The sequence below is a fragment of the Salvia splendens genome, chromosome 11 (genome assembly GCF_004379255.2).
Source record: "Salvia splendens isolate huo1 chromosome 11, SspV2, whole genome shotgun sequence".
In the NCBI taxonomy this organism is placed as follows: domain Eukaryota; kingdom Viridiplantae; phylum Streptophyta; class Magnoliopsida; order Lamiales; family Lamiaceae; genus Salvia; species Salvia splendens.
The window spans coordinates 4,299,159-4,318,630 of NC_056042.1; the positions used below are offsets into that span (position 1 = coordinate 4,299,159).

General features: G+C 38.1%; 4 protein-coding genes and 1 non-coding gene across 7 annotated transcripts; 3 read left to right on the plus strand and 2 right to left on the minus strand.

Moving 5' to 3' along the window:
• Nucleotides 1-420: 420 nt before the first annotated feature.
• On the plus strand, nt 421-3,269 carry LOC121753618 (protein YELLOW LEAF 1, choloroplastic-like). Its single transcript, XM_042148838.1, has 5 exons — nt 421-510; nt 1,116-1,188; nt 1,867-2,024; nt 2,352-2,427; nt 2,858-3,269. The coding sequence occupies exons 2-5, from the start codon at nt 1,140-1,142 to the stop codon at nt 3,052-3,054; spliced, it is 480 nt and encodes a 159-aa protein (XP_042004772.1). The 5' UTR covers nt 421-510; nt 1,116-1,139; the 3' UTR covers nt 3,055-3,269.
• A 449-nt stretch (nt 3,270-3,718) lies between these two features.
• Nucleotides 3,719-8,625, minus strand: LOC121755729 (formin-binding protein 4-like). Of its 3 annotated transcripts, none has more exons than XM_042151088.1 (10): nt 8,403-8,625; nt 8,089-8,181; nt 7,433-7,557; nt 6,601-7,304; nt 5,183-6,438; nt 4,872-4,951; nt 4,686-4,778; nt 4,528-4,601; nt 4,164-4,299; nt 3,719-4,066 (listed from the first exon to the last, which is right to left on the minus strand). In XM_042151088.1, the coding sequence occupies exons 1-10, from the start codon at nt 8,479-8,481 to the stop codon at nt 3,983-3,985; spliced, it is 2,724 nt and encodes a 907-aa protein (XP_042007022.1). In that variant the 5' UTR covers nt 8,482-8,625; the 3' UTR covers nt 3,719-3,982. The 3 variants fall into 3 exon arrangements, with proteins under 3 accessions (XP_042007022.1, XP_042007025.1, XP_042007024.1); XM_042151091.1 differs by having other exon boundaries at nt 7,799-8,181; nt 8,403-8,458; XM_042151090.1 differs by having other exon boundaries at nt 7,737-8,181; nt 8,403-8,458.
• A 789-nt stretch (nt 8,626-9,414) lies between these two features.
• LOC121756679 lies at nt 9,415-9,634 on the plus strand. The gene has a single exon (XR_006041056.1). It is a non-coding gene; the product is annotated as a small nucleolar RNA U3 (small nucleolar RNA).
• A 2,130-nt stretch (nt 9,635-11,764) lies between these two features.
• LOC121755882 (kinesin-like protein KIN-14F) lies at nt 11,765-19,375 on the plus strand. The gene is given in 19 exon segments (XM_042151305.1): nt 11,765-11,970; nt 12,278-12,404; nt 14,343-14,506; nt 14,581-14,712; nt 14,783-15,139; nt 15,478-15,546; nt 15,668-15,889; nt 16,004-16,085; nt 16,241-16,336; nt 16,424-16,603; nt 16,702-16,808; nt 16,962-17,140; nt 17,240-17,404; nt 17,487-17,674; nt 17,677-17,739; nt 17,830-17,993; nt 18,070-18,240; nt 18,374-19,017; nt 19,097-19,375. Coding segments are annotated over 18 exon segments (3,186 nt in total). The 5' UTR covers nt 11,765-11,970; nt 12,278-12,304; the 3' UTR covers nt 19,200-19,375.
• On the minus strand, nt 12,610-14,326 carry LOC121755883 (histone H4). The gene has a single exon (XM_042151307.1). It carries the CDS (start codon nt 13,152-13,154, stop codon nt 12,843-12,845), a length of 312 nt encoding a protein of 103 aa, XP_042007241.1. The 5' UTR covers nt 13,155-14,326; the 3' UTR covers nt 12,610-12,842.
• Nucleotides 19,376-19,472: the final 97 nt, after the last annotated feature.

Here is a 19,472-nt window from a genome sequence, read left to right on the forward strand (position 1 = left end):
TTTGGCTTTTATCTTCGTTGACCACCCTTGTATCTAAGGCGGCTAAATGGGGCTCATTAATTATGTTTTGTTATGTGAATATGTTTGTTGGGGTCTTGGGGATAAAGTCTACGCATAACACCTAAATTAGTCATTAAAAGAAAAAATCCCTTATTCAATAAAATAATATATTTACGAGTTAAAGTACTAGTACGTACCTATTTTACCCTTATAATTCTCTAAATTAAATAACAAATTTATTATATTAAATATTAGAAAACTACATGAAACTCAAAATCAAAACATTTAGCCTCAAATACTACCACTATACCATTAAACCGACTCACATCCACTTAAAAAATCACAATTGATTAATTAAAATCATACACTATTAATTAATTAATTAATTAAAATTCACGTGCGATGCACGCTGCATAAAAAGGCCTTTGTCATCTAATAATCTCCTTCCTTCTTTTGCTGACCTCTCTCGCTCCCTCCGGTTCGCTCCTCTGCCATTCCGGCCGATTCCAGGTACACTGCTCGCCTCAGAATCTCCGCCGCTCTTCACTTCTTCAGAATTAGGTATTTTCAAAACATGCTAATTCATTCCCTTAATTACCCTTTGTTACTTTATTGCAATGATGTTCTAGATGAAGATTTATTGTTCGGTTTGCGGTTGTCTATATCTATTATATTCGTTTTTCTTTTTTTTCCCCGAAAAATTAAGAATTGATCTTCGACAGAGGGCTGCGATTTGGTTTATATTCATCCGAACTGCTGTATTTTAATTTTCTTTTGTGTTTAGCAGAAAAGATAGGGTTAAAATTGGTTTCTTATCATGAAACTGTTCAGTAAAACAGCTTTGATTTTGTGTGTTTCGGTGTGGTTTCTGATGCTTCCATTGGGAATTGGTGGTTTATGTGAAGTATTTCAAGAAGATTGCACCAGTTTTTGTTTTTGTTTCTGTTTCTAAGTCAAGCATTGTGGTGGTGTCTAGATATGTGGAAATTATTGCAGAGCAGCTCACTCTTGGAATATTGGAGCTGTTTTATGCTACATACAAACTGAAAGTTTTTTAACTTCAATTAATATTAATGTGGGCATGCTCATGAAATTTTGATATTGACTTTTCCCAGGTGGTATCTGTAATAAAGAGGGACATGTCACTCATTGCCACTGTTTCCAGTCCAATTACATCACCATGTCTTGGTATGACTCTATCACCAGATGTGTAAATTGCATGGTATCTTATGTTTTTTCAGCTGTAATGAACATCTCACACTAGTTGATGCTTTGGAAGCTTTAAAATTTTCAATTGGCTATTTGCATTGTCGTTAGGTAATGTGATTTAGGTAGACTAATTCATCGGTTGTGCTTGCGAAATATACTATCACATATGTTTTCAAGGAGCGTGATTAGGTAAGAGAACGGGGTTCTGATTGGTTAGAACATTCCAGAAATGTTTGCTTAACAGCATATGCCTTAAAGCCCATAGATTTGTATTCTGTTTAGTTTTAGTTATAGACTATATAATGATAGTCTATCAACTTACTCTAGTTGGGCATAATGCGAAACAGTCTGGTAAAGTCCAAGAACAATTAATCGGATTTTGTAGGACAAGGGAACATAATTATTCTTTTGCAAGGTGCAAGGTGCATCTTGCAGCCCTCTAGATATGGTTTAATAAATCCACTTTCTGGTTCATCAGTTGATTGCACTGCAAGGAGTCGAGAATACTTAATTCCTTTAAATATGATTTGTGCTATAAATGAGCTGAGCTATATACAACTGACAGTAATATTATTCCAGTTTTCTTCACTATGTTGCAGTTGAAGTTTCATGTTATTGATATTAGTAACTTATACGGAGATTTCTTTCTCTTTTTAGTACAATCACAAGACCGGTGTTTGAAGCCACAAAAGAACGTCCAAGCTCCAGTTCGAGTAAAGCCTCTTTGCTTGCAGTTTCATTCACTTGAAAGGCAAAGAATCATTACTCATTCTTCCAGAATTAAACGTGCTTCTGTGATATGTGCTGCTGCTCTGGTAACTTACCTTATTTGATGTTCTACTTATGTTTCGTACTCCAGCTATCTGCTATGAATATGTAATCATATCTTTGAGAATGGAACCTACTTGTACAAAACATTTAGCACGTGCATGTGAAGTTACTGTTACTTTTGGCTAATCCACAAACCAGCAGAAGATGCTGCAATATTCTTTATAGATTGAAAGAAATTAAGATCTTGGCAATTATTATGTTGGCTCCCAAAAGTGGGTTTTAACTTGTAAGAAGAGCTGTGTCTGTCTTGTTCTTGGTAGCCAGCAACACTAAGTAGATCTAATCAGCTTAGTGTGTTTCTTGAACTGCAGAGTGCCACCTGTGCTTCAGAACAAACACAAACTGTGACTCGCCAGTCATCTACCATAACAGTTGCACCCATCCAAGGTGATTTTTTTTCTATGCACTTGGTTTGATGTAGCATGCAAGTTTTAAATTTAGTTAAGCCTGCTTGATAATGTATTTCAGAGGTGCGAGAATGAGTTTGGTATAAAGTAGAGTTGTTCTTAAAATATGTTTCCACACACCCCTCCTCTCTTCTTTATGTACTGTATAGTTTAGTATGTAAACTATGACTATAACATGACACCCTGGGCTGCTGCCAAGAACAATCCATCTTGAGATGGCTCCTATTTCAAGCTCGTTAAGAAGTATGCCAGTCTATGACCTATCTTATAAATGAGCTCTTTGTGATGGATACTATGTATTATGCATATTTTATCATCGTGTAATCACTGTAAAGAACCCGAGCTTCTTCTTGGGTTAGCCAATATGTCGCAATCCGATGCCTGAAACATTAATATTTTACCCGTTTCAGGAAAAGAAAAGTCTCCAGATCTAGATGATGGTGGAGATGGATTTCCACCCCGTGATGATGGTGATGACGGCGGAGGAGGTGGTGGTGGTGGTGGAAACTGGTCCGGTGGGTTCTTCTTCTTTGGCTTCCTTGCTTTTCTGGGTTTTTTGAAAGATCAAGAGAGTGAAGGGACTTACAGAGATGAAAGGAGAAGATGAGAGAGAGCATGTGTTCCGTTAATGCTATATCACTTCCTCTTTACCTTTAACACTATTGGTTATTGGATGATCTATGTCTTGCTGGGTGCTTTAGTAGGATATAGAATGTAGTTGTGGGATTTCTGGTGACAAAAAATGTACCGTGCACTAATTATAGTCGTCTTCAGCTTGAATTGAGAGTTGAGGGTGCAGTAAAATATGACTCATTGCAATTATTTTGTCGATGAGATTATTGATTGGGTCCAATTGTTCTAGATGTATAGACATTGTTTTAACCTACAGATACTGTATAATTTGATGAAATTGTTAAAGAAATATTGATAGTTGCATGTGAATTCATCAATTTCAAAACATACTTAGTTCGATAATTGAAGTTGCATGTGAATTCATCAATTTCAAAACATACTTAGTTCGAATATTGAAGTTGCATGTGAATTCATCAATTTCTAAACATACTTTAGTCCGAAAGCAGCCATGTTATATAAATACAGAGATTCAAAACCTAACTAACAGAATCAAATTTTCATTCGAAGCAGATATTTAGCATCCTAACTAGTATTGATTATTTGAGGATAATCATTTATACTTGGGGTTCGATCAGTTTACAATATTGGAATTAGAACGAAATTGAATTTGTAGGTAATTTATGCTTCAACATGATGACTAAAAGTGTAATTTAGTGATGCAAATTTATTTCTAGCTGACGACAAAACAATGTCAGCTATGCTTCAAAATAACAGACCTTGATGAAAAGACAAGACCCATGTTATGTAACCACTTGATTTCATTCATGACTAGAAAGGTGGTATACACAACATACACTAGTTGGTAGCATTGTAAGACCCTACCTCTCCAACAACGGTATCAGCATAAGCTCAACCAAAGAATGTTAGGTTACATACGGAGATAACCACACTAAAGTGATTCTCTAATCTGTCGGCCTGACCCACGAAGTTACTGATGTCAACACGTTTCCGTAGTATACTTTCTTGGACGAAACATCCCAGTACGCCTGCAAATGAAAATAACAGTGTATTGGTGAGTTTAATATGGAACTCCATAACTTGAAAGTAATTCTTTTGAACCATAAGTCACTAAAGTGGGCAAACCTGCCATCCAGATGGGAGGCTTTTCGAAAGTTCTATAAGATCAGATTGCTGCTGGCTTTTATCTGCAGAAACTTCTGGTGAAGTTTGTTCAGTTTCTCTTCTCTTTTCTGCCCTCCTGCGCTTTACTCGTTCTCTCCTGCGTGATAACGAATATGTCAAAAGATATGGTGGTGCTTGATGGGTCATTTGACTAAGAGGTTTGGAATATTTGACTTTTTTTCTAATAAAATTGGCCACCGGAGATGCACAAACTTATAAGATTCTCCAGAATCCCTGATGATAATGTTTTTTCGCCGAGGCCAATTGAAGCCCATTCTGAGAAGACTCATACTATATGTAAAGCCCAAAAAGGAAGGACCAATACCAATCACCACCCAAAGGCTGAAAATTAGCATTATCTTTAGCCTCGCCACTGGCTATCTGATTCGCACGCCATTTCTGCAATTATACAAACTCAAGTAAATTGGAGAACCAGAGAAGAAAAGTAAATACAAAAAAGAAAGATAAAAAAAAATCCAAAACCTCTATTTCCCTTTGCCGTTTCTTCTCCAATATTTCATAAGCATCTTTAGGTTCTTCAACCTCTTCATGCAACTCCTCTTTTGCAGCTTTCCACTGAAGAAAAGGTACATAGAATCTAACACGGGACCACAAATATAGCAACAACAATAGTAATCTAGTCGCAGCCAGAAAAGGAGTTGAGAATACCTTGTCCACCATGCTAGAGACCTTCTTGTTAGATCTCAACGTGGGACCCACTGCAATTGTTCGCTTCTTTGTGCGGGAAACTGTAAAGAAGAAAATAAAATCCTGCAAATCAGATCTTCGCCACTGAACGCTACTAAAAGAACAAGAACACCACTCAATTGATCATTCCAGAGAAATTTAGTTAGCTGTATCCCGTCCAGGACATCAATAGCAAGACACTGATTGATACAGGTTCGCTACTGTACTACAGTTGGCATGCTAAACAACACAACTTGCATCATCCAAAATAATATATACTACTCTGTCATTACCCTTAGACTGAGACTTCATTGCAGCAGCAGCAGCGGCGGCGGCAGCAGCGGCAGCAGAAGAGGATGAAACCGAAGCAGTGGTATCTGATGTTGAGGTAACAGGAGCACCATTTTCTGTAGAAGTTGCTGGAGAGCGACCAGCTTCAGAGAACTCTGGAGGTGCTATTGTAGAGCTTTCAAACGACTGATTACCATCGAAGTTGTTCTTCAACAATAGACTAGACCCAGCTTCCACACCAGTATCTTCAAAAGAAGGTTCACCATTAGCTGTGCTATGCATCAATGGCACATGATTCAGGGTTCCATTTTGAAGGCCATAATACGATGTAGTCTCGACAGGATTGACTATTGCAGGTGCAACAGGATATATATCTGGACCCGCTTCATAATAATGTGGTGGTGGTACATGGGAAAGAGCTACTTGTGCTCCCTCAGAATGTGTATAGAGGGCACTGCCAGAAACTTCAGAGTTCGTTTGCAGATAATAGTCAAGCCCAGTACCAGGATACATGGTGTACTCTCCTGAATAAGGATTGGCCTGAACCAAGCTAAAATTGGATGGAGGATAAGAAGTTTCTGGAGGTTCGTCGGGTGGTGGTGGAGGAAAAGGTTCATCGTCAGGAGGCAGCGGTGGAAAAGATTCATCATCAGGAGGTGGGGGAGGGACCCACTCTTCATCAGTAGGTATATTAACCTGCCCTGGCACTTTGGATTCCTGGTTTGAAAGCATACTCTGCATATCTAATGGCTCCACAGGGACATGATACTGAGCAGTGGGTGATGCATCTTCGACCTCCATGTCAACATCCATATCAACATCTTCCACGGAATGAAGAGAAAACCGATTATGTTCACTTTCCTTTCCAGTTACAATTATTTCACTTTTTTTACCCAGACCATGTTCGATGGTTGTGGCGCCATCATTATGAGCTTCCGGCATTGCCTTCTCACTTGTGTCATGCAACTCTGGTATAGGAAATAGTGCCTTCATTTCACTAGAACCTATGTTTGTGTCATTACCGGTACCTTCATACTGTTCTTGAGCAGCCTCAACTTCACCCAGCAATGCTGGAGTCACTTGATGAATGGCACAATTAATGGCAGCTTCAAGTTGTTTCAGCTGAGTCTCAGAATGCAACCAAAAGGGAAGCAGACATGATTCATAGGATGATAATGCCTTGATGTCCGCCAGTCTGATCTCAATCTCCAACCTGTACTTTGATATAAGATCTTGGTCTTCCAGAGAGCTGTTCAAACTGAATTTAAGTAAAATAAATAAGTAACTAGATAGGGAATGAGAGAGGGGAGTAAGAAAAACATGTCATATGTACAAAGTAACAAAAACCTGACGGTCACCAACATGTTAACCTACACACTATTGATAAGGAGAAAACTAGATTCGTAGATACGTAGCATACCCTTTCATAGAGTTAAGTCTCTCTAACAGGCTTTCACACTGCTTTATCAGCTGGACAGATAGATCAGTGGAGCTATTACTTTCTATAGAGTGTCCACCAAGCAAGGAAGTACAGTGATCTTGGTTTGCTTCTCTATTGTCTTCTTCAACTTTAATCACATCAGTAATGGATCCATCATCAGGTCCATCTTTATTTGTCCATGAATCAACACTGTCGGCGGCTTCTGAATCAACCTTGGGGCGAACACTAGCTGTGAAATCATCTTCTACCTTGCCCAGGGGCGTACTTGATTGGAATGTGCCCATGATACCATCAGTTTTTTCTGCAGTATCATTGATATCTTTCTCTGCAGATGTGTCAACAGTTTGTTGAGCCAAAACACTAGGCACTTCCCATGAAGTTTCACCTGTTGTAACATTCCAATAATAATACTGATTACTCTCTTCATGCAACACCATTTTCCAGCCTGAATTCACATCACCAACAAGGTGTCCATCAAGTGCAGCAGAGTTTGTAGATTTCTTCATATTATTTGCTTGATTCTGCAATTCATTAGAATCGGTCTGCCCATCCTGAGGTTTTTCTACAGGACACTGTAAAGCAGCAGAAGTGCTATCCATCAAAAGCTCTCCCACCTCTTCCATGGAATCTTTTCCGCTATTAGTTTCAGCAGCTCCAGCTGTGTTGGTGGCCACATCTTTTGGCTAAAAAGCAAACAAACAGAGAGAGAAACTTAGTGCATGGAAGGAGGCAAAAGTATCCAAGAGGAAAGGAACAGATTCAAGTAATCCTAGTTCTACAGCTATTTGACTACTCATTTCTGTAGGATCACCTGCTCATCCGTGCCGGTAGGTGCATCCTCTGCATTTGCAGCACTTTGTACTTCCTTTGAATCCACATCCAACTCGTCATCACTGTATTGTTCAAGCAGTAAGAGTGGATTCTGTGGCTGTTGCCCTGTGAACAAGATACTACAATGTCAAACACTGAGAAGATCTAAATATAATTGCTTGGGCATCAATCTGAACACAGAAATGCTGTTTCATGGTTATGATTTTAGAAATATTTGTCATGAACATCAAATTATTAATTCAACATTAAGGGCAAAGGTTAGAGCATCAGCAATGCCATCAAACCTGTAGCATAAATTTCAAACGTCAGTACCGCCAAAAGGAAATAAAGCCAAAGACATACGGACCAATTCGGCAAAATCCAGGTGAGCTCCAAACTGCCCTTGATGCCGCCAAAATAAGTTCAAGGCAGGTGGAAAGTTTACACAATTATGCACTGTGGCAGGGGGCGGATGAAGTCTGATTACCAATTGATGTTCCCAATACCACAGCCATCCTACAGTCTGAACATAAAATTTTCGAGGTGCAAATAACATGTCTTGCACAAAAAAACCCAATAATTTCCACCAAAATTATGCGGTCACATCATGTCTTCTCTACAAAGAGCAGTCCTTTGAAGAAAACTGACGGAACCCACCTGAAGATGATGGTGAATCCGGAAACTCGGCATGTCTTTTGGAGTCACCTTCCCCTTCAACTTCTTCCTGGATAGATGAGCCCCCCAAATCTCCTAAAATGTTAACAGACAAAGAACAAATCAGCTCTATTTACAGGAACAATCAAAACACGCATAAATCCATAAATATTGATCAAATGACAATAATAGGATTAGGAACACTCTTTCTAATGGCAAACCCCAAAACCAATACAACAGTCAACAATTACAAAGCAGAACAGACACAGTTCCTCGAAACAGTTTATGGTTTCACAGTGAGCGATAATCGCAAGTACCAGTGGGTTCCGCGAACAGATCGAGCTTAACTCTACGGCCAGCGGTGGCGGCGAGCCGACGCTCTTTTCGCCTCCCCATGCTTATACGGATTCGACGATGAAGTTTACCGAACGATCTACACAATTGATTAATGTATAGCTTATGAAATGCAAATGATGATTGAAAATTGATGATAACGAAGCCCTAGAGAGCTCGTGAATTGGGAAAATTTTAAGGGCTCCTTCAAATTGTCTGGTTTTATAGAAAGGGTCGGGTCGGTCAGGCCCAGTTTTAAGAAGATGAACTTTGTAAACATTCAATATCCATTTACATTTGGGCTAATATTATTGGATTGTGGAGTAATTAGTTACGAGTTAATTGGGTTCTAAATTCACTTAATTACGGGCAATTGCTATTTTCGAGCCGAATCTACAATGTTGTGGATGTGGACTATTCGATTTTCGATTAGAATATGTTGTTAAGCTATATAATTTCAATCGTTATTAGTAGATCGGATTATTAATTATTCGGGTCAAACTATATAAGTTTTGGGTAAATCTGTGGCCCCCCCTTTGGATTGAAGGAGGCATGGCATGCGTTGGGCACGTGTGAAGATAGATTTGATGAAATGTGTTGGGTGGCTTGAGCGTCGTTCTAAAATTCAAATCTTAATCTACTATTTACTCAGTTATCTGAAACGATGGAAGCTGAAGCAGCGTTTGAAGGGCAGGGCGTCTCCTGTTTCCACTCCTCTCCGCCTTTAGCAGCAGCTGCTTAAATCCTGCTCCTTCACATATGCTTTTATTTTTATTCTCTTCAATAATTCTCACTTTTACTTTTTATACCATCACTCCATGTGCTAAATCAACTGCCTTCTTCTTCTTCTGTAACATGAAAATTGAAAACCTACTGTTAACGATATCAAGCTGAAATTACGCAATTTTGGCACTAAACCTTGATTTTTTGTATCCCACATCGAATTCCTACTGAATAAATGTGAGGTACATAAACTGATAGATTCGTGAGGCAATCACGACCTTACTTGAACAGGATCTGTTCTATAGGCTCGTACTTCTGTATCCTTGATTTCTAAGGAGACAGGAAACCACGTCTGGTGGATGAACCATGCCTGCCTGGCTAGAGCGTGATTAACAGCCACTCGGGTTGGCTCTCCAGCTCGTTGTGCAGTAGATGATCGTTCTTGGCTCGACTCTGGTCCAGCTAGGATGGCTGGGCAGCTGTCTGACAGACTTATATATATCTTTTTGTTTTCTAAACTTTCAATCATATTGATAATAATCATGAGAGGTGCTCGTGACTTGAATTCGTAAAGAATAGATTACAGGTACTTAGTGATGGCTTCGTAAGGCTACCACGACCTTACTTAAACATGATTTATTTCTATAGGTTTGCATATCTATATCTTAAAGTCTGTATATGACCCTGTATGAGACTTCAGCAAAGCCAAATTAATTACTTCAACGAAGCATTACAAACATAAATTTTTACACCGTTCTTTTATGACTATTTGAATGTCATTTTCGTATTCAAAACATGTTTTGAATAAGTTTAAACTTTAATTTCTTTATATTGTGAAGTAGTATTATGTTGGATTGACACAATTTTAGAGAAATTGAGATCGATGGTATGTGAAAAGTGAAAATATAGTGACTAAATATACTGTCTAGTGATAATTTTAATGGCCACGTTCAATAATTGATTTCTAGTCAATAGAATGGCTTTCCTTCATTAATTCCTCTTTTTGGCTTTGTTTTGATTAGATTTATAATAGCTTAATTTCTTAAATTAAGTGTAATTAAACACTGAATATCGTGGTCTAAAATCTAAATTGATTGAGACTTTATATGCATAGTCTAAGAAAATACTGAATATATTACTCATGACATATTTTATATACTAAGGTGCTGTTCAGTTTTTTAGATAAAATAATACCAAAATATAATTTAGGATTGAGTTGTAAGATTATATTAGTCATAGGGGTTAGCTATGACAAATTATTAGACGATTATTCATTTAGGATTGAGTTGCGGGATTGAATCTCATTAACCAAACATACTATATATTTAATCTCATAGTACAATCTTTCAAACCGAACACCTCTAGTACAATAAAAAAAACATGATTGTATAGCAACAAATCCAAACTGTTGTTCTCTATCATTTTTTGTGCGTTTAAAGTCTGTTTATATGTACGTATAATAAAGTTATTATGCCACACAATAATAATTGGAGTATTAATTAGTAAAGGGATGCATTAATCAATTGGAAAACCACGCTCACGCACACCACTAGATCCAATTAACATAGATTATTCAAGGACCACTAAGCAAAACATCATGATGATCACAAGAGTGCTCCTCCATCATCATCATTATCATAAATAATTTGTCTTTTGGTATTGCATTCAATTTAATTTTGTTAAAAGCACTTAATTCAGTAACAAAAAAACATGTATAATAATTAATTAAAAGACAAGGGTAGTAGATCAGCTGGCCTGCCCCTTAATTAGTTCTCAATTAAGCATAGAAGAATGGTATATTTGGAGGCCCACCATCATCAAATTTGTAATGACAAAAGTTTATAAAAGCAAATCAAATAATAGATCTTGCCGCTCAGCCCAACGTTCCACAACACTCCCACTTCTCGCCACGTGGAATAACTAAAAAAATTCAACCCATTTTTCCTACTTTTCAACTCAATTTCTTAATCCATATACTCAAAAGTTATGTTGGGACGGAGGGAGTAACATTTTTCTTTTTATTAATTTACTCTTTTTTACTTTATTTTATCTACTTTATTCACTTTTTTTATTTCATTCTCTCAACATCATTTCTTAAACTACATGCCGAAAAGTTTCGCCTCAACTATGAGAGAACAGAGGGAGTTATTTATAAATTTGACTTTATTTTCATAATGTAATATTAATGGTACTAATAAACATCACGTATGTACGTATTAATAGAACTAATAAACATCACATATGTGATAAAAATGGATAGGTTAAAATATTATTTATGATTCACAAATACTAAATGATTAGATATTTTTTCTATTCATCACTAGAATTTTCTAAGTAAACGCCTTTTATGATATGATTCTAGTAATTAAAATCCATATAGTAATAAAAGGAATGAATAATTATAATTTGATTATCACATTCCTTATTTACAATTCCAATTTGACTCTCGATCCAATATCAAATTAAATAGAAATTGCATATATATGTCATATAATTTTGCCGAAATTCACATACTACGGTGGGCCAGAATTGCCCCGTTCCAAAAAAGCGGAGACAACGGGACATTTATTTTGTTAAATAAAATAAAAGAAAAATGATCCTCCTACCTCCTTTAGTTCTTTGATTTTCTGAAGAATTGCTCTCATATTCTCTCCACTGCATTTACTGAATCTCCCCAATTCTTCACATCATAATTCACGACATCTCCATCAATTCACCGCTCCACGATTCAACAATAATTTCAAATCTTACTCATGATCTTATCCTCCCATTTTCTCGGGACCACCTGATCGCCGGAATTCCATCCACCTCATCGCCGTCGGCAACCAGGTATATATCTTCACTTCCTTATCCTTTATTCATTCGCTTCATTCCAAATTCAATCCAACAATCCTCATTTTACTAGCTGCATTTCCGTTTTATACTTTTAATTATGAATTTCCAAACTCAATGAGGATTTCTGCCTTTTCGCAGTCGGCTTTGTTATTGTTGTTAACGAAGAATAATAGGATAAGATTAAGCAGTAGTAGTAATTTATTCATTTTTTTCAAAATTTGAAAGAGTCAGTGAAGTTGTTTGTTTATTTATTCTGCCTGCCTGCATGAAACGAGATGATTTCTGAGCCTTTGTCGTGTAGTGTTATTGCTAGTTTGAGAAGATCAAAATGCCACAAGAAAGCTACCACAATTCCATATACAGCTCTCCCAACAGGAACGAAATCATCAGCGATCGCGGATTAGCTTACAGAAAAGCCGAAGAAGCAGGTATGTTTTCAATTTCATCAAAACTCCTCTCTCTGAAAAAAGTAAAAACCAACAAAAAGAAGCTCATTTGTTGCAAGTCAAAAGCAGTGGTCACAAACCAAAATTCAACAATTCAATTTCAAAAGTGAAATTGAATTGTAGATTAAAGTGGTGGTGGACCTCATCTGCTAATCAGGCCACCCCGTTTTTTGCAGCAAACATGATTACAAAGAAACCAAAATTCGCCTTTTTAAACGCACCAGAATTATTGCATTTCACACACCACCAACCACGCTGAGAATTGTTAACTCTTCAATTGGAACCAAGTGCTGAAATTAAAATCTCAATTGTTCCAAAATCGGATCCACTAAACCAACAATTGGAATAACAAATCTCAATAATTCGAGAAAAAACCTAATCTACAAAGAATTGATAACGATTTCCCCAAATTGCAAAACCCTAGCCTCCGAAGCCGTAGAGGGTGCGTCCCTGGCGCTTGAGCGCGTAGACGACGTCCATGGCGGTGACGGTCTTGCGGCGAGCGTGCTCGGTGTAGGTAACGGCGTCGCGGATGATGTTCTCGAGGAATATTTTGAGGACGGTGCGGGTCTCCTCGTAGATGAGGCCGCTGATGCGCTTGACGCCGCCGCGGCGGGCGAGGCGGCGGATCGCCGGCTTCGTAATGCCCTGGATGTTATCCCTCAGCACCTTCCTGTGACGCTTGGCTCCTCCCTTTCCCAATCCCTTGCCTCCTTTTCCTCTCCCTGACATTTTTCCTTCGCCTTCAGCTCAAGTTTTTTCAGATGAAAAATTGATTTCTCGATGGGTGTTGCTGTATTCGATTGCGAGTATTTTGCGAATTAATATACGATCGGGGTGGTGAGGATGTGTATCTGAGCCGCTCGATTTTGTCAGGAATCTACGGCTGTAAATTTCGATCCCAGCCGTACTTACACTAATCATTTTGGACCGTAGATGAGGATAAATCAACGTTCAAAATTAGGTGTTAAATTTCAGGTGTACGGAGCGGATATTTGATTAGCTGTTTTACCCTGAAAATTCGGTGTTCTAATTTGACTTAGCGCGCTAGCCAAAATAAGTGATAATTAGTTCAATAACAATATGTTTGTTTTTGCTTGTTTAATAAAAGCATGTTTATTTCTTTTTACAAGCTACTCGATCATATATATTTATGATAAGATTATTATTATTATTATTATTATTATTATTATTATCATTATTTATAAAAATAGTTTTATATTACTCCTACAATAACTATAGTGAGACATTATTTTACTTATAATACACTAACCCATCCTTGAGAAGAACTGGAAACATGAATAGAATGACTATTCTTTATTGGTATTATATTTTAATAAAATTACACATACATTGTATTATTGCCTAGAGTTGGGACTGAAGCTATTTCATGTTCGATTTGTAATTTTTGTAAGCTTATAATTACATATCTTGTCTAGGTCGTGCCATTTTTTCATGTATTATGTGACGGCTAAAAATTGAGATTTTTGTCCTAGGGAATAAACTAACTAGTCACAAATATCGTTAAATATTCTAGAAAATACATAATTTAACCATCTCCAACAATGTATGCTACGTGAGTGACATCATGTGGTTTTATATTCTGAAAAAACGGCGATGGAGTAATTTGTAAGAAGCCGAACACTAAATTTGTATTTGGATAAACTATGAATTTATTGAACTGAAAATACTTGCCACCTTGTGGAATTACTGTCATTTTCACACAGTAAATTTACAGTGTAAAGACATATCCCAACTAGAATAACAGTATATAATTGCATAATCTTATACCAAGAAAAAAAGCAATACTAGTGATCAAGAAAAAAAAAGAAGAAGAAGAACGTGATTATAGTTGAATCAAAACTGGGAAGGAGAAATATAATATGATATTATGATTGGTGTGCAAACGCATAATTTCAGCATCAAGGAGGTACCAGGCAGTGCAATGGCTGCAGCAGATGGATCAGGTGGCGTCGGAGGTGCTCCCAAAACAGCCAACGGAGGAGGAATTCTGTTTGTCTCTCCGCAACGGACTCATCCTCTGCAACGTCCTCAACAAAGTCAATCCCGGTGCCGTTCACAAGGTAACAACTGTCCCCCTCTCCCTCTCTCTTACTATCAATCCTCAATCACTCACCTCATTGGAACAAATGTGTAGGTGGTCGAGAATCCGGTGCTTGACCTTCAGGCCGCTCAGTCTGCCATTCAGTATTTCGAGAACATGAGGAATTTTCTTGCTGCTGTTGCCAAAATGAAGCTCCTCACTTTTGGAGCTTCTGATCTTGAAAAGGTTTGCTCCTTTTTTAATTTTGTTTCACACTTTACATGATGAATATGCTCAAGATTATGTTTGTTTGCAGGGAGGCTCGTCAGGCAAAGTAGTGGACTGCATTCTCTGTTTAAAAGGATATTACGAATGGAAGCAATCCGGGGGTATTGGTGTGTGGAAATACGGTGGAACAGTGAGAATTATGTCGCTTGTGAAGGAATCACCTTCCTCGGTAGTCAGCAGCGAGAGTGCGGATGAATCAATAGATGATTCTGAATCTTCACAGTATGAGCAGTTAATGGAGCTCCTTCACTTGTCAACTGACTCACATGAGGATTCCAGGGCAGCAAATATTCTCACTTTCATCTTCGATCATTTCGCTCTTGGTCTTTTGCAGTCGTGCCTGGCTGAAACCAACGGATTTGATGATTCGCTTTCGAGTTCAATGGTAGGTAAGATTATACTCTGTAATGTGTATGTATGGCTAGTTGTGATTGTGTGAAGTAGCTAAATAACATTCTCAGAATAGGGGTATCCGACTTACTACTTTAAGTTCTTAGCATCCGAGCAACATGATTCCTTAGTCTAGACAGTTATGCTCTAACAATGTGATCATAGTACTTGTTCCTTCCACAAGGCTCATGCTTCATCTTCATCCGTAGCATTTCATTTTCTGATTGCTCTTTCAAACAGTTTGGCATCTATGAGACTAGTATGATCTGCATTTTCTTAGTTTATGAATCAATTTCGATTGTTCTGATTTTGGGACATATCACATGTATGTAGGTCATTGATGTTGTGCTTAGGAAAGTTGTTAAGGATTTCTCAGCATTGATGGTCTCTCAAGGCAATCAGGTTTTTTCCGTTGTACTAACTGCTTATGAGTTTAACATGTTTGCTGCAAATTTAATCTTGTGTTAGCAAAGTAGTTAGCTAAACAATTCCATACTGAGGTTCAACTTATTTTTTCTTGCAGCTTGGCTTGTTTTTAAAGAAAGTCTTGAGTAGTGATGGTGGCTCTCTGTCGAAGACCCAATTGCGGGAAGTTATATCAAAGTACCTAAGCAAAAGGACAAGTTTTGTATCACAAGATATTTCTAACTTCTGTATTTGTGGTGGAAGAAAGGACGCAGCACAGCCTAGGAACACGAAGCCTCATGTTGTAGAGCTTCTCGATATTCAGCAAAAACAGTTAGAGGTATTAGTATCGAGACCTTTTACGCTACAAATATGCCTTGTTGGGATCAAATTACGATGCAATATAGCTGTGAATATAGTCCTCACCTATTCTTCTGTAATCTAAACTTGTTAGGAACTTAAAGCTCTTTTTAAGGAAACAAAACGAGAAATGCACGAAGCTCGGTTTGGATGGGAGAAAGAAATAGAAAGCTTGGGTGAGATTCACACAGCAATTCAGCATTGTCTTTTCTTCTTCTGCTTCTGGTTTTGAATGTGTCCGACTCTCTACATTAAGAATTTATTAGTCACGGCAGATCCATGTAGCAACAACTTGTTCTGTGTGTTAATTTTCCAACACTTTTTTTTACAGGTCAACATGTGAAGAATTTAGAAGTAGCTGCTTCTTCATATCATACAGTTTTGGAAGAAAACCGTGTTCTCTATAATCAAGTTCAAGATCTAAAAGGTGATCCTTACAAAATCTTATTACTCAAGAACACTTGATTGATTTGTTTGGAGAAGAATGTAATTTAACGGAGTACATTCGTTACAGGTTCCATTAGAGTCTACTGTAGAGTTAGACCATTCCTCTCGGGAGACTGTAATGAGCAGTCGACGGTTGATTATATTGGAGACAATGGAAGTATAATGATTGTGAATCCTGTTAAGCTGGGTAAAGATGCAAGAAAAGTGTTTACGTTTAATAAGGTTTATGGGACAACCGTGACACAACGTAAGTCTTTTGATTTTCGTATTGGCTTTGCGTATTACATCACTGAACTTAGAGATTTTAAAATCGCAGTTAAAAACTGGTGTCTTTCGATTTTGCAGAGCATATATATGCAGATACACAGGCATTTGTCCGATCTGTTATGGATGGTTTTAATGTTTGTATTTTTGCATACGGTCAGACCGGCTCTGGGAAGACATATACCATGGTATGTTGCAGTAACGCGTTATGCCTTTTCAAAAAAAATTATTTGGTTGTGCGTAGAAGAATGGATTTACACGGTCACTATAAAATAGAGCATGTTACAAGAGATCTTTAAACCTTGATAATTGAGTGAATAATATGAAGTTAATATCCACAGAGTGGCCCTGACTTGACAACAGAGGAAACATGGGGAGTGAATTACCGTGCCCTTCGGGACCTGTTTCAATCTTCGAAGGCCAGAATGGACCTCGTTGAATACGAGGTGGGAGTCCAAATGGTTGAGATATACAATGAACAAGTAAGAGATTTGTTGGTCTCTGATGGAAGCAATAGAAGATATCCTTGCCATTGTCTCCCTGTTCTTTAATCTGAAATATTTATCCTTTTGATATGCATCCATTACATTAAATTGTGTGTGTCCTTAATTACCTATACATTAGAGATTCGAAACAATTCTCAGCTCAACGGTCTAAATGTTCCCGATGCAAGTCTTGTTCCCGTCAAATGTACACAAGATGTTTTGGATTTAATGAGAATCGGACAAAGAAATCGTGCTGTGGGTGCCACAGCTTTGAACGTGCGCAGTAGCCGGTCTCATAGGTATTTTTCCCCCAAGGGAGTGTGAAGTTTTCTTCATGACCTTTGACCTATATATGGTCTCCAATCGGCTTTTCTGTTTCAGTATTTTGACAGTTCATGTTCGAGGAAAAGAACTAGTTTCTGGTTCGATGCTAAAGGGCTGCCTTCACTTAGTAGATCTCGCTGGGAGCGAAAGGGTTGATAAATCAGAAGCTGTTGGGGAGAGATTGAAGGAAGCTCAGCATATTAACAAATCTCTTTCTGCTCTCGGAGATGTCATCGCTGCTCTTGCACAAAAAGCTCCCATATCCCTTACCGGAATAGCAAACTAACTCAAGTCTTACAAGATTCTCTAGGTAATTTATGTCAATGACCTTCACTGCACTATATAGTTAGTTATTGAGAGCTCTCTGTGTTGATCTTGTAATTCACATCTTTTTCAACAGGAGGGCATGCTAAGACGCTGATGTTCGTGCATATAAACCCGGAGGTTAATGCTCTAGGGGAGACAATCAGCACCTTGAAATTTGCTGAAAGAGTAGCCACAATAAACCTTGGAGCAGCTCAATCCAACAAAGAAACTGGTGAAATTAAAGAATTCAAGGACGAGGTTCGTATCTCCTGATCAACTGCTCATACAATTTCATTTTATCGTGTGTTCTTACCATCTCTTCGTGTATATTAAGATCTCAAACCTCAAGCTGGTATTGGAGAGGAAGGAAGCCGAACTAGAGCAGTTGAAAAATCGCACAAATGTTAGAGGCGGGGCATCACCTCTTCGCTTACCTAAATCAAACAGCAGTGCCTCTTTGAAGGCTGAGACCAGTCAGCAGCAATTTGATAGTCACAACACCGAGGTAACATCGAAGTATTTTATTGAATTGTAAATAACTGACATGTTCGTACCTCAAAACGATATTCCCCACTTTCAGAATTCCGAATATCTGTCTCATTAGTATCTCATCTCATCTTTTCATGTTAAATTGTCAGTTGAGAAGTAGTTCCACCGGTAAACAGAGAAGATCTCGATTGCCTTCCAAATTTACGGACAAGGATTGTGGCGAAGATAGACCAGTAGGCTCGATAAAGCCTAGATCTCCGTCTCCCCCAAGTAGGAGATCGATATCCACTGATAGAGCTGCCGTCATGAAATCTAGAACAAAGTCCAACGCCCTTGACAACCCTCCGGTCCTAAAAGCTCCATTTCCCGCAAGTCTTTCAGTTAATAAATCCAATGCCAGTGTGCCTTCATTCATACCAGGTATGATGATCACACAAGAACCAAATCTACCTAATGCTTTAAACCGACTCCACAGAGTCACACTACAAAGGGTTCCAGAAAATGAAGACGAACTGTTTAAGCAAGCACTAAGTATACGCCACGGTGGAATCAGAAAGACTAAACAAGAGGGTAAGGTCAAGACGACTAGGCAGCAAGCATCCGCTAAAGTTCACACATCAATGCTGCTTTCTGATGTGGCCGCAGGTAAAATGCAAGAGACCATAAAGCCTGATTCGTCAGAGCCTGAAAACGAGAACGGTCCCTTTGGGCTGACAAGATGTGCTAGTGTTGCCACTGGATCGAACAAGCTACACAGGAGCTTGTCGAGGAACTCTCAAAACGTAGAGCCAAGGTATGTAAGATGTTCATTGCTTGCTCATTCAAGCACCATTATGATCTCGTTGACATGGTTTACTCTCATTGTTGAACAGTGAAATAAGCCGAACAACAGAGCCTTCGTTGGGAGGGCAGCATTCATCTGTGCCTCAATTACGAAGGAGTAAATCGACTACCCTAGGAAGGTTTATGATTTGATTGTGAAAACTCCTGAGCATGTATTCTTTTTTTACTTGAAGTTTTGATATGTATCGATGTGCATATTTATGGAAGTTGTTGATTTTGACAGTTTTCTCTTTGTGAGAAATGAGATGTAACACAGCTTTGAGAAACAGAATGCTACCTATTTTTAGTGCATACTACAGTTACCATCATTTGATTGGTAGTCATGTTTGATGAGAAATCATGATACTGTAAACTAGATCTAACATATAATTGAGGTGATTAATTATATTCAAAGTTTAGCTTATG